At 61.1% G+C, this 14,647-nt stretch overlaps 1 protein-coding gene and 1 non-coding gene across 2 annotated transcripts; both read right to left on the bottom strand.

Moving 5' to 3' along the window:
• Nucleotides 1-2,929: 2,929 nt before the first annotated feature.
• SSTR5 (somatostatin receptor 5) lies at nucleotides 2,930-4,064 on the bottom strand. Its single transcript, XM_043914410.1, has one exon. The coding sequence runs from the start codon at nucleotides 4,034-4,036 to the stop codon at nucleotides 2,930-2,932; it is 1,107 nt and encodes a 368-aa protein (XP_043770345.1). The 5' UTR covers nucleotides 4,037-4,064.
• Nucleotides 4,065-13,421: 9,357 nt separating this feature from the next.
• Nucleotides 13,422-13,494, bottom strand: TRNAG-CCC. The gene has a single exon. It is a non-coding gene; the product is annotated as a tRNA-Gly (tRNA).
• Nucleotides 13,495-14,647: the final 1,153 nt, after the last annotated feature.

Here is a 14,647-nt window from a genome sequence, read left to right as displayed (position 1 = left end):
GTGGGGAGGGGTGAGCCTGAGAGTCCAGGGCGGGGGGCAGTGATGGGGACCCCCTCAGGTTCCTGGATAGTTGCTGGACCTTCAAGGTGAGGACTCCACCTGGACAGAGGCTCACAGTGGCCGGACCAGCCGTGAGCAGCCAGGACAGCAGGGAGAGCAGGCAGCAGGCTGGGGCTGGAGCCCGGCAGGCTGGGAGGGGGAGCGGGTCACAGCCTCAGTGGTCTCTGCAGGGCCTCAGCCACCCCAGTCCTTGAGGTCCCAGGCTCCACGGCGGCCCTGACAGGTGACCAGCAAAGACCTTATTCTCAGTCAGTCTGCTCTCTGACACCCCCAAAGGGCATCCCAGCTCTCAGCCCCCAGGCTCGGTGGGAAGCTCTTCCTGGTATTTACCCACCTCCTGTCCCGACACACCCCAGGATGGGCCCCGCTGACCCCTCCAGGGGCGCCCGCTCTCAGCCCCAGGTTGGGCCACAGCACGGGCTCTGCCCGTGGGGGCTGCACCACGGTGCCCCGCCACCCCGCACCCCCCCTGCCTGGCAAATAGCCACCCCTCAGCCCATCCTGATCCCGGAGGCGGCCTCACCCTGTCCTGCGGGCCGGATTTCCTGAGCAAGGTCACTCTGGGAGCCACTGGAGCCCAGCGGCCAATAAAACCCATCGATGCGGAGAGAGAGACAGTAAAGCAGGTCACCCCCTCCACTGAGGGTGTTTGCTCTGCCCTCCCCACCCTGCTTGGAGCCTGGGGCCCCAAGACCTGCAAGCAGTGTGGTGCTCTGTGGCCCCTGCAGCTGTCCCCAGCCTGTGCTGGGCGTGGAGGGCAGCGGATGGGCCAGGCTGCATCCTCACACCCACTGTGCCATGTCCACGGCTCTGTGGGCTCATCTCCTTCTGGGACACTCCTGTCCCTGCACCTCGACAGGCCCTCAGGGGTGCCCAGGTGCTCACTCTCTCCTGTTCAGTGGCCCCCACCCAGGGCTTTAGGGACTGTTCACACTGGCCAAGCCTGGCCACCAGCTCCCACCCAGACCCAGGGCCTACAGGCCACCTGGCATCTCTTCCTCCACCTGCTGAGTCCATCGGGCCTGGGCACACACAGGCACACACATTCACACGTGCACACACAGGTACATTCACATGTGTGCACACACAGTTACACACATTCACCTATGTGTACACACAGGCACACACATTCACACGTGCACACACAGGCACACATTCACACATGTGCACAAACAGGTGCACACTTCCATACATGTGTACACACACACTCGCAAATGTGTACACACAGGCACACATATTCATGTACACAGAGGTACATACATGTCTACACAGGTACCCACAAGCAGGCGCGTGCACACACATTCACACGTGTACACACATGCACACACAGGCACACACATGTGTACACACGAGTGCACACACGTTCACACATGTACACGCACAGGCACACACATTCACATGTGTGTACACACATGTCCACACATGCATCACACCCACAAGCAGGCACATGCACACTCATACACACCCACACATTCACATGAGTGTATACACATGCACACACACTCGGAAGCAGGCACATGGACACACAGGCATGTCCACACACACCATCTTCACAGGCACTCTGGCATCTGCACCGCCCCGGGAGGGAGCTCGCCATGTCAAATCAATTGGGAGAAATTGACCCGAGCAGATATTTCCGTGCCATCTGCTTGCTCCCCAAAGTCACAGATGGACTTTGCATCCATCTGTGGTGACCTGACCGGCAGAGGGGGGTGACTGATCGAATGGACTTGTTTCTCCCAGGCACCCACCCCTGCACGGGATGCCTCTCCCCTAGGGCTGGGCGGGGAGGCTTTGGTCACCAGCTCCCTGTGACTGACACCAGGATTTGTGGCCTCCACCTCCTAGGCGGAGCCCAGGTGGAGCTGATACTAAAGCTGGGGCAGAGGAGGCGGCCGGGACCCCACTCACCCAGCGTCGGGGACAGGAGCCCCAGGCGAGCTGCCCACTCCCCACACCTGGCAGCCATGGAAGGATTGGATGCTCCCGCCCTCCACCCCCCGCCCCCCCGAATCCTTGTAGCCACACCCTCTTCCTGCCAGCCCGGCCCTGTGGCTCCTCTCTGCGGGTGTGGACGCTCCCCTCACTGTTATCTGGGTGTCCCGCTGCCCGCCCTGCCCAAGCCGCCTGCGATCTGCCCGCTCTGATGTGCACCGGCTTCGATCGGCTCCAGGGACAATGTTTGCTCTGGGAAAGAGTCAAACATTTATTCTCTAATTTATTCAGGGAGCGGTCGTCAAACACAAGCGCCCTCGTTATGTGATCTTGTTTCCAGGGCTTGGCCTCGGTCTGGGGTCCGTGCCGAAGCCCCAGCAGCGCTGACCCTGGCTCTCCCCTGCCCAGCACGGTGCTGCCCGCTCCCCACGCCCCCCTGGTTTCTGCTTCCTCCTCTGGTCCAGCTGTGGATGCCGGCTGCGGGAGGGACACTGGGTAGGGCTGTCTCAGCGGGGCCTGTGGGCGAGTGACCCCCATGTCCTTCTTCTCCTTCCAGCTGTGATCACAGTGAGGCCCGGACACCTAGGAGCACAGCCCTCCCCCAATAATGCTGCCAGGCACCTTCTCTAGGACCTGTTTTAGGCCTGGGGCCAGGGGTGGAGGGGGTGGGATGAGCTGGTGTTTCTGGGGGTGGAGAGGACCATTCCGGCCAGACCAGACTGAAAGCTGAATTCCTCCGGGGTCCAGCATTTGCACGTGCCCACGGCCTCTCCAGTCTGCTGTTTGCCTTAGGAGGTGGTTCACCCTGCCCGCTGCTGTCTGGCTAAGTCTCTTTTTCTGCTCTAGCCCCCCAACTCCAGGAGGAAAGGCAGAAGAGGTGGCTGTGGGTTCCCGCAGCCTTGCCAGGCCCCCTCTGCCCCCGCAGCCTCAGCACTCACAGTTTGCTGGTCTGCATGAGCCCGTTGGCCTTGCAGCTGCGCACGGGCATCGTGACCTCCTGCAGCCGGCCGCTCGGGCCCGGCCGTGGCTCCGTGGCATCCGCATCCTCGGCGCCAGCACCGTAGCCTTTGCGGAGGCACAGAACCTTCCGGAAGCTCTGGCGGAAGTTGTCAGAGAGGAAGCCATAGAGCAGGGGGTTGGCACAGCTGTTGGCATAGGACAGCACAACCACGAAGAAGTAGGCACCGGCGGAGGCGGGCTCCTCGGGCAGCGCGAAGGCCAGGTTGACGATGTTGACGATGAAGAAGGGCAGCCAGCAGCCCGCAAACACCAGCACCACCACCACCACCATGCGGGTCACCTTCCGCTCCGAGCGCCGCCGCGTGGAGCCCACGCGCACACCTGACGCCTTCAGCTTCACCACGATGAGCAGGTAGCACAGGCAGATGACCAGCAGTGGCCCGAAGAAGCCCAGCACGGACGTGTAGATGATGAACACGGCCCCCCACAGCCCCACGGGCTCTGGCCAGCTGAGGTTGCAGGTGTTCCAGCCCTCCTGGATGTCGGCAAACACCACCAGCGGCAGCGACATGACTAGCGAGAAGGCCCAGACCGCGGCGCTGGCCAGCTTGGCCACCCGGGGGCGGCGCCAGCGGGCGGAGCGGATGGGGTGGACCACGGCCAGGTAGCGGTCCACGCTCATGACCGTCAGGCAGAAGATGCTGGTGAACTGGTTGATGCCGTCCAGCGTCATGACCAGACGGCACAGCACAGGGCCGAAGGGCCAGTAGGAGATGGCGTTCTGTGTGGCCACGAAGGGCAGCCCCAGCATGAGCAGCACGTCGGCCACGGCCAGGTTGAGGATGTAGATGTTGGTGACCGTCTTCATCTTGGCATGGCGCAGGACCACGTAGATAACCAGTGCGTTGCCGCCCAGCCCCACCGCACACACCAGCAGGTAGAGCACCGGTACCACCACTGCCCGGGCGCCTGGTGAGGGCCCCGGCCCCGCCAGCGTCCCGTTCTCGTCGCTGCCGCTGCCGGGCATTGCCGAGGAGGTGTTCCAGCTGGTCAGCGGGGAGGCCGGGAACAGAGGCTCCATCGCGGCCACTGCGGGCAGGGCAGGCTGAGTGAGAGCGCCGGGGCGTCTGCTGCAAGAGAAGGAAGGATACGGAGCGACTGAGCTGAGGGTGTCTCCCCTGCGCCCGCCCCACCTGCCCAGGACGCACGGGATTACCCCGGGGTGGCGGGTAAACACGATTACTCATGTTCAACTGGGCTGGGAATCACATTAAGCAAATTGTTTGGAAAACAAACCTGGAAAGGAAGGAGCAGCGGGTCGGCGGCCATGGAGGCACCGGGCAGGCAACCCCTGGAGCCGAGATGCCACAGTGGCCCCCAGAGACTTGACTGTCCCTTCAGCCCTCTGCACCCAGAGGTGCCCTTCCAGGCTCAGCCAGGCTGCCCTCGCGGAGTCCTGGGAGGGCACAGATACCTCACCTCGCAGGTAACGGACTGAGGACCCTCGGAGTCGCCTCCCCAGGGACTCGCAGGACAGGTGGGAGGGGAGGGACAAGGAGGCTGAGACAGCAGCCTGGCACCACCAGCCCAGGCAAATCAGAGCGCGGAGACAGGCAAACCAGAATGCGGAGACACCCGCCAGGCCAACTCTGCTGAGGGACCCCAGAGCTGGACTCCAGGTGGCCTCTGGAACCATCCAGAGGTACCCAGCCTTCCGTGTGGCTGAAAAGCAAGACCTCAGGCTACAGAGGCTCTGCCCCTGGAGCTGTGTCTGCGTCACCCAGCAGAGCCCGGCCATGTGGCCAAGAGGACCTGGTCTCCCTGCCCCTAGCAGCTGCCCGCTGCAGCGTGGATGCCCCTGGGCCACGGAGATGACCGGAGACGGGGCTGCATGTGCTCTGGGGTGGGGCCCGCACCCCTAGCCCCCGGACAGCAGCCTGTAGCCCCAGGCAGAGGACCCTGTGCGGGAGTGGGTCGGTGAGGAACCCACCCCGTGAACAGGTAACACACGACAGGCAGAGGCAGATTCCAGCCCGGGCTGTGGGACAGAAGAAACGCACGTGTGTGTGTGTCTGTGTGTCTGTGTGTGTTTGTGTGTGTGTCTGTGTGTGTGTCTGTGTCTGTGTGTGTCTGTGTGTCTGTGTGTCTCTGTGTGTGTGTCTGTGTGTGTCTGTGTCAGTGTGTGTGTGTCTGTGTATGTCTCTGTGTGTCTGTGTGTGTGTCTGTGTGTTGTGTGTCTGTGTGTGTCTGTGTGTTGTGTGTCTATGTGTGTCTGTGTGTCTGTGTCTGTGTCTGTGTGTGTGTCTATGTCTGTGTGTGTCTGTGTGTGTGTGTCTGTGTGTGTGTGCCTGTGTGTCTTTGTGTGTTTGTGTGTGTGTCTGTGCGTCTGTGTGTGTGTCTGTGTCTGTGTGTGTTTGTGTGTGTTTGTGTGTGTGTCTGTGTCTGTGTGTGTGTCTGTGTGTGTGTGTCTGTGTGTGTCTGTGTATGTCTGTGTGTCTGTGTCTGTGTGTCTGTGTGTGTGTGTCTGTGTGTCTGTGTGTGTGTGTGTGTCTGTGTGTGTTTGTCTGTGTGTCTGTGTGTGTTTGTGTGTCTGTGTGTGTCTGTGTGTGTGTCTGTGTCTATGTGTGTCTGTGTGTCTGTGTCTGTGTGTCTGTGTGTTGTGTGTCTGTGTGTGTGTGCCTGTGTGTCTTTGTGTGTTTGTGTGTGTGTCTGTGCGTCTGTGTGTGTGTCTGTGTCTCTGTGTGTCTGTGTGTGTCTGTGTGTGTGTCTCTGTGTGTCTGTGTGTGTTTGTGTGTGTGTGTCTGTGTGTGTCTGTGTATGTCTGTGTGTCTGTGTCTGTGTGTCTGTGTGTGTGTGTCTGTGTGTCTGTGTGTGTGTGTGTGTCTGTGTGTGTTTGTCTGTGTGTCTGTGTGTGTTTGTGTGTCTGTGTGTGTCTGTGTGTGTGTTTGTGTGTGTGTCTCTGTGTGTCTCTGTGTGTCTGTGTGTGTGTCTGTGTGTGTATCTGTGTGTGTGTCTGTCTGTGTGTGTCTGTGCGTGTGTCTGTGTGTGTGTCTCTGTGTGTCTCTGTGTGTGTGTCTGTGTCTGTGTGTGTGTGTCTGCATGTGTGTGTCTGCGTGTCTGTGTGTGTGTGTGTCTGTGTGTGTGTCTGTGTCAGTGTGTGTGTGTGTCTGTGTATGTCTCTGTGTGTCTGTGTGTGTGTCTCTGTGTGTCTGTGTGTGTTTGTGTGTGTGTGTCTGTGTGTGTCTGTGTATGTCTGTGTGTCTGTGTCTGTGTGTCTGTGTGTGTGTGTCTGTGTGTCTGTGTGTGTGTGTGTGTCTGTGTGTGTTTGTCTGTGTGTGTCTGTGTCTGTGTGTCTGTGTGTGTTTGTGTGTCTGTGTGTGTCTGTGTGTGTGTTTGTGTGTGTGTCTCTGTGTGTCTGTGTGTGTGTCTGTGTGTGTATCTGTGTGTGTGTCTGTGTGTGTCTGTGCGTGTGTCTGTGTGTGTGTCTCTGTGTGTCTCTGTGTGTGTGTCTGTGTCTGTGTGTGTGTCTGCATGTGTGTGTCTGCGTGTCTGTGTGTGTGTGTGTCTGTGTGTCTGTGTCTATGTGTGTCTGTGTGTGTGTCTGTGTGTCTGTGTATGTCTTTGTGTATCTGTGTGTCTGTGTGTGTGTCTCTGTGTGCCTCTGTGTGTCTCTGTGTGTGTGTCTGTGTCTGTGTGTGTGTGTGTCTGCATGTGTGTGTCTGTGTGTCTGTGTCTGTGTCTGTGTGTCTGTGTGTGTCTGTGTGTGTGTCTGTGTGTCTGTGTGTGTCTTTGTGTGTCTATGTGTCTGTGTGTCTGTGTGTCTGTGTGTGTATCTGTGTATCTGTGTCTGTGTGTCTCTGTGTGTGTGTGTCTGTGTGTCTGTGTGTGTGGTCGGGGGGGCAATGTGGGGCAGGGGGATGCGGGGGACGACTCAGGGGTGATGGGTTTGTAGAGAAATAGCCAGGGCGTGGCTGGGGAGGTGGCAGCTGAAGCTCGCGGTGACGGGCACACGTGTACCCACTGTATCACTCTGGTACTTTTCTGTACATTGAAATGGTTCATAAAAATGGTGATCCTCACGAGAAAGGAACTGCCTCTGCGAGAAGCAGAAGAGGAAGGGAAGATGGGGGCTGACACGTCAGCCGGAATGGGGGTCCAGGAGCCCCCAAGGGACCCAGACAAGGCCCTGAGGGAACTGGAAAGGGCTGTGATGACCAGCTGGGGTCAGCTGACCCTCAGTGCCCCCCCAGTCACCTCAGTGCGAAGGGCATCCCCAGTGGCTGCCAGGCCTGGGCTGGGGGCCCTGGGTTTGGGGGGTGGGCGAGTGACATCTGGTAGACAAGGGGGTGCAGTATAAACAACACTGGCAACAGCAGGGATACACTCTCTGCTCCTGACCGGCCGCCACGGCCAGACGCTAACGGCCACTGGGAAACTCGACCCGGAAAATCAGCAGCGCGAGGTGATGTAAAAGAAAATGAACAAGTGTGCTTGAGATACGTTTGGAAATGTTTAGGATCCTCCAAGCATGGATAAAAATATTCTGAAATGAATTTGGCTTCTGAGAAGTAAAATGAACAAGCATCTATTTTTGAAAATTACAACTCTTGGATGTGAAAAACATCAACATTTGGACAAAAAAAAAACCTCAGAAAAGTCTGGACACAGATGAAGAGAGAATCGGAATCAGAAGAGGGGCTGAGGGACCCCATCAGAGCAGGTGCAGAGGTCAGGGCACAGAGGCGCCTGCAGGACTGACCTGGGACGAACTCTGTCCCGAGCGGATAAAGTAAAGATGAAACAGTGTCCGAGTGACCTACAGAGTGTCAAGGAGGAAGTGAGAACTCTGGAGAATGTGGGCAGGCAGGCTGGACAGAAACCCTGGGGCAGTGCAGTGGGTTAGGATGGCAGGCCCCACCCACGAGGGTCCCGGGAGCCAAGGAGAGACGAACACTGTCCCCTCTGAAGCCCCCACCTGGAGGAGGGCCCCAGCCAGCTGGAAGTGGAAAAAGACCTTTCTCTGAGTCTTGCAGGATTTGTGGTCCAGGTCCCCAGCACTCGGGCTGTGCGTTGTGACCGGATGTGAGGTGTGTGACAAAACCTCTGTTTAAGAAAGGCTAAGGCAGGCTCCCGGTGAAGGGTTGGGGGGGGGGCTTCCCCAGTGGCTCAGCGGAAAAGAATCCGCCTGCAACACAGGAGATGCTGGTTCGATCCCTGGGTTGGGAAGATCCCCTGGAGGAGGGCACAGCAGCCCACTGCAGTCTTCTTGCCTGGAGAATCCCATGGACACAGGAGCCTGGTGGGCTCTGGCCCAGGGGGTCGCAAAGAGTTGGACATGACTGAAGGGCCTTGGCACACGTGTACACAGGCTCCTGGGGTTGACGCATTTCAAGACGAAGCTGGGGGTCCCTTGGACTGCACTCCAAGCTGGGGGCAGGGGTGGGCAGGACTGGCATCCGGCTGGCAGGAGAGCCACCCCAACACCCAGAGAGTGGACCCAAGGCAGTGGTGCTCTGGTGGGCGGGGGGTCGGCCTGCCGATCTCTGTTCCCCATGGCTGGGCACAGAGGGCCTCCTCACGTTATAAAAAGAAATTAAATGTAAAATAATGTTTAAAGCTCCATTGAGGTGCTGCTGGGGAGCGAATGCTAGACTCTGGTCTGGAGATGGTGGGGTGGACTGTGTTGGCATCTGGGGAGAGAGTCCTGGGGACTACACCCTCCCTCCAAAAATACTCAAGGAAGGGCTCTCAGAAGGCTGAGTGGGGCAGGAGCTCAATGCCCCTGAATGTGAGTTTGATTCTGAATCAGATGAGTGCCTTCAGGAAGCTGCCGGGTGCTCCTGACACCCAGGACCCAAGGTGACCTAAGCAGATTGCCAGGTCCCCCTTCCCCCTGGCACCCCAAGGCCTGAGTTAAACTTCAGAGCAGCAAAGATTAAAATTAGGTCGATCTTGTCGTGCCTGCCACTTGGAGCCCAATTCTGCAAGAGTCACTATTCAGGGACAGCAATCTTGGTCACAGGAATCACACCTTCATGGCGACTCATCCCTCCGGCCCCTTCCTCTTGGATAAGGAATGGGGAGGGCAGCGGCAGCAGGACCACAGGCCAACGCTGGGGCTTTCTGACCCAGACCCCCACCAGGAAGGGACTGCTGCTGTGGCTCAGGGAACAGAGCCCACCCGCCTGCCCCAGCTCCCCGCCCACATGCTGGCCGAGGGGTCTCAGGTAAGTCGAACCACGTCTCTGGGCCAGCTCCCGTAACAGAGACTTGTACAAAGCCACGGAGCAGAGGAAACGAGTCCCGACACAGGATCCGCATGCAGTGGGCGCTCAATAGCTGCTCCCACCTGCCTGCCCCCAAACAGCCTGCATCTCCTGCCCAGCACCAGCAGCCCTGGGCTCCGCAGAGGGGCCAGAGCCTCCGCAGGGACCTGGGGACAGGGAGGGGACCTTGGCGCTCCAGTGCTCCATGCCCCGGGGAGGACCAGCGCTGGGCCCAGCCCCTCACAGGCTAAGATGGTCCTCGGTCAGCAGGAGGGAACTGGCCCCGCCGCCCAGGGGCAGCTGTGGAACCCACTGTGACGGCAGCTCGGTGCTCCTGGGTCCCCACCTGTGTGGGGCAGGGACAGTCCCCAGCACCACCCAAGGGGCTCCCTGAGGCCTGCCTCCCCAGGGAGGTCTTGGCTCACGGGGGCAGCTGATGGCCACCCCTGTCCTCACCCCTAAACTCGCTCCATCTGTCCTTAAGGCAGCCTTGGCCTGGGGCACCCTCCCCCATGAGGGGACCTGAGGTGCGCGTGTGGCAACAGGGTCTCTGTGGGGCCTCCGCACCCTTCGGGAAGTCTCCAGGGTCACCTCCTGCCCCCAGAATTCCTGGCCACTGTCTCCTGGGAACCAGCCTTTACCATCACTGAGGCATCAACCGTGTCTGCCCGGGAGGCTCCCGGTCTTCCGCGCGAGTGGCCGCTGCCCCCAGCAGCACAATCTCCTCGGGTGGGGCTCAGCAGCACCCGAGATCGCCTCACACTTTGGGCAGCAGTGTCTCTCCGCCCTCGCCTTCTCTGGGGCCCCAGGCTGGCAGGAGGCCAGAGCCAGCAGGCCAGACCCCACCTGGACCCCGGGCGGGGAGATGGCCCACGGGCGAACTTACAGGCCGTGTACTCCCTTCTGAGGAGGGGGTGTGTGGGCCCAGAGCACCGCAGCCCTGGAGATGCTGGGGTTCTGTCCCCACCTCCAGCTCCCAGGGCTGCACCCCGCGCCCCGCCTACCGGTCCAGGGTGAGTCCCCGGACCAGGCCCTCTGCGCCCTGGCCCACCACTGCCTGTCTCCCCACGCAGAAGTCCTAGCCCCAGCCGCCCCCTCTCACTCTAGTTTCTACCTCCCACCTACTCCAGCCACAGCCTCCAGCTGCGCAGACCACCCTGGGCGGCCCCACTGCAGCGGCGCCCACCGTGGGGAGGCTGGGAGGTCCGGGTTCAGGGCAGAGAGGGCCGGGCCTGACTCCCCGAGGCTTCTGCCCTGACTCCAGGTCGAGGGTGGCGAGCGAGGGCAGGTTGGGGGGGGAGACCGAGAGGGGAGCCGATAAGAGGGGCGGGGAGGGACCCCGAGCAGCGGGCTGCGAACTCCAGGGGCGCACGTGAGGGAGGGGTGTGGAGGAGCGGGAGACAGGGCGGCTGCGGGGCGGTGCGCGCCGAGCGACCCAGGGCCAGGGTGCAGGCTGCGCTCAAGCGGTTAGCCTCGCGGAGAGGGTAGCGGGTCTCTGGGGGCCGGGGGCGGGGGTGCGCGGCAGGGGCGCGGCACTCACCGGGGGGCGGCGCTGCCTGCGGCCCTCGGGGAGACGCGCACCCGCTGCGCTGGCTCTTGACTCGGGGCTGCGCTCTGGGGCTCGGGGCGCAGGCTGGGAGGCGGGGCGGGGCGAGCGTCGGAGGGAGGTGGGGGTGCCGGGGCGGGGCTGGGGCGGGGTGGGGGCGGGCACTCGGCTCCCCGCGGGCCCCGCGTAGGACTGTCCTCTGCCCCTTTTTCACCCTGAGGTCTCCGCAGCTCGCCCACAACCCTTGTCCCGTCGGTGGCGGCGACTCTGATGACGCTGGTGTCTCCAGCTCGTTCTCTCAGGTCCGCTAGGACCGCACACCGGAGCTTGGGGGTCGGAGGGGACTCAAAGTGCCCTTCTGAAAGTCTGAGGAGGATGGAGCAGGGGTCCTCCCTCCATGGCGCGCAGGAGGCTGACTCTGAGGGATGGAGTGGGGCCGCGGCCCAGCAATGGGCGTCAGGACAGCTGGCCGGGAGGTCCACTCTGGGGTCTCCCCTTAGCAGGTGTCAGAGCCACCTGAATGCAGGCATCAAAGCACAGCTCTCCCCTTGCTGAAGTCCCTGCATCCCAGTGGACTAGTGCACACGGCCTTCTGGATGGAGCGAGGTGGCAAGGCAGGGCTGGACAGCATCTCCTGCTTGGCTGGCACACTCATGTGGCCTGTTGCACACTCAGCAGATTCACACACCCCCTCTGGATGCCTTCAGGTGGGAGACATGGAGTTCCTGCATCCCCAGGGGCCATGGCTCCACGGGCTGGTGCAGACGCTGCTTAGCACAAAACAGACGAGACCATACTCTGAGCGCCAAGGCCGGCAGGGAGACAGACGGGTGACAAACCAAAATAGAGGTGCTTTTAGAGTGTCATCAGTGGAGGGATCAGGGTGGTGGGAAAGGGCAGTGGGGACAGGAAGGCCAGGGAGAGCCTCTCTGAGGCTCACTGTCCTGGGTGCAGGGGCGTGCACGAGGGCGGTGCCCGGCAAACAGCAGGGACGGGCCCTGTGGGTGGGTGGTGCTTGGTCAGTTACACCCAGCAGGCTGCGATGCCCACACCTTAACACCCAGGATGGGGTCACCTGGGCTGTCCTGGGGGCTCTGGCTCAGAAGGAGAGGAGGCGTCCCCTCCCTGTGCCCTGCTCCTGGCAGGTGTCCCCTGGCCTCTGAGCCCCAGGAGGTCAGCTAAGGTGAAGCCTGGGGACACTCTACAGAGGTCACGCTGGCCCCAGCCAGGAGCCATGGCAACAGGACAGTGCCCGAGGGGCCCGTCACAGATGACCCCAACCCCTCTCGTGGGGCCCACCCCCGCTGGAGCTCCACTCTGGGCTGCCACCTCCTGCAGAGTCTGAGGCCAGTGGCTGCTGGACACAACGTCCCCCTCCAGCCACCCTGCCCCCGCCCCTGCTCGGCACCAGGGCTGAGGCGCCCCATGACTATTCAGAAGTGTCGGAGGCTGACTCCGGTTCACCTGGAGCCACCCCGCAGCTGGGCGGGTCCTGGGGGCCGGGGGGCCCTCCACCCCACACCCTGCTTCTTCTCACCCCGGAGCCTTTCCTGGCTGGCCCACCTCCCTCTCCCCACCTATAGCTGGAACGCCCCCTCCTTCAGGAGGCCCCTGGCTGCTCCACGCTGCCTGTGTGTCCCTCAGCTTCCAGCAGCTCCCAGACCACACCCCCTTGGCAGCGTCTGTCCTGGTTGAGAAGGTGTGAGTGCTGGTGAGTGAGCGACTGCCGGTCCCACTGTGCGCGCTGCCTTCGGCCGTGGTCTCAGGCTTCAGTGCGTGCTTTGTTAAGAAGCAATTTCCCAGACTTCAGGGTGGGACATGGGGTGCAGGGGCTTCACCCCAGGGCTTAATGCTCTGGTCTCCCCTTGGACACCCCACCGGCTGTGGCCAGATGTCCAGACAGCCTGGCGGGTCCTCTGTGGCCCCAGCTTCCCCAGGGGAGGAAGGCTGTGTCCCTGGGGCAGGGAGAGGCTGCCCTCCCCTGTCTCTCCACAGACGCGAGAGCTCCGCGGGGCTCTGTGTTGCATTTCCACATTTAGTGTGTTCTGGTGACGGCGCATTCAGAGTCCATTTGAGTCGCTTAATTTCCCACTTGGAGGCAAGTCAGAAGGAGCACATTTGTCTTGATTTGTTCACAGCAACCAACTTTTATGTCAATTAAAAAGTCACCAGATGCCAAAGGAGCGCTCTTTTCTAATATGTTAGAATTTAGTGATTCATCAATTTAATTCATTTCATTTACATCTGAGAGTCAAATGCCGTTTGGAGGCAAAATTCCCCACCAGAGGAAAAGTTATCAGTAAGTCAGCACGAAAGCATGAAGCCCCCACTGCACCATCTCAACAGCGAATCGCGGGGCTGGGACTTGGGACAGAGCCCCCTCATCCTGTCTCAGCGTCTGGGCCCCCAGCGATGAGCCACTGCCAGGCTCCCAAACACCTTGTCCTCAGCCAGGGGGGACAGATGAGGAACAGCACTTCTGGGTTATGGTGGGGCTCGGCCAGTGGCCTACCGTCCACTGGCTAAGCAATGGTCCCTCTCAGCTCCTGCCCTTCAAGAACACAGGGCCGGCATCACCAGAAATTCTGATTTTTTGTTAAAAATAGTTATTTATTTGGTTATGCTGGGTCTAGGTTGCAGCATGCGGGATCTATCTCCCCGACCAGGGATTGAACCTGGGCCCCCTGCATTGGGAGCACAGAGTTCTAGCCACTGGACCACCAGGGAAGTCCCAGAACTTGCGATTTTTTTCAAGAGAAAAATTGTTGCATTCATTGCCCAGATCCACATGGGCCATCAGCAAGCTCCACCCACGACATCCACCACGCATCCCAGCACACCTCATCTTGGCCCTGTGGCTGCCTTGACACCAGGGTGCTGGCCACCCTTCCTTCAAGCAAACCACCTGGCCCATGGGGCATGCGGGCCCCGGAGCCATCCCGACCGCAGACCGCAGCCCAGACTCCTCGTGGCGGCCCAGGTAAGGGTGCGGCTGGGGAACCCTGGCTCTGCCCTGGCCAGCCGTGGACCCAGGCCAGTGGTCACCTCTGACGCTGCTTCCTCGTCTGTAAAGGGGAACAGCGAAAACACGGGAACGAGCCACCACAGTCCCAGCTGTGACGGGCATGTTTGCACTCACTCGCTCTCAGCCACGCGCGGGCGCAGGTGTGGGCCTGGCGCCTGCACTGTCCACCTACGTCAGGTGCCTTTAGGGAAAGATGCCCTTGCTCAGGTGGGCCTCATCCAAATGGCTGGAGGCCTCAGGAGCAAGAGTGGGGCCTCCCAGGGAAGGATCGCTGCGGGGTCAAAGGCCACACCACAGGGATGCTGCCTCTGTGCTGAGTCACATCCCAGGGGCCCGGGGACCCCACAGGGACCACGGTCATGCCCATCCCTGAGTCCCTGTGGGTGACCTGGAGCCTAGCCCCACCGCCTATGGGCCACAGAAAGCGCCCACGCTGATGTCCACGTCTAGAGGCCTGCGATCCTGGCGGCCATGGAACCAGCTCTGTGCCCAGAGGCCTGAACCACTGCTGGGCTCCATACGCCGAGGTCATCGCCCCTTAGATGGTGGCAAAACCTGACCCAATTCCGACAGAGCCAGCGCGGTGGCCGGGCCCCAGCGGCAGGAGCAGAGAATGCAACTCTCCTGACACCCATGGGCTGGGGCGGGGGCCGGGGCGGGCTGGGTCCCCGGGGCTGAAGCTGGGCTCACCGGATGCCTGGAGGGACCCAGCTCCAAGCGCTGTTCACAGATTTCAGTCACGCCTGCGGCTGCGGGCCGGGGACACAGCGGCTTCACGGGCAAAGCCCTGCCGCCATCACTGGGGCTGCGGCACCCAGCAGCACGCCGGGGCTGAAACAGGAGCCCGGCTCCCAG

The sequence above is a fragment of the Cervus elaphus genome, chromosome 10 (genome assembly GCF_910594005.1).
Source record: "Cervus elaphus chromosome 10, mCerEla1.1, whole genome shotgun sequence".
NCBI lineage: Eukaryota > Metazoa > Chordata > Mammalia > Artiodactyla > Cervidae > Cervus > Cervus elaphus.
The sequence above is the reverse complement of the archived record's forward strand: the minus strand, read 5'-3'. Positions and strand labels throughout refer to the sequence as shown.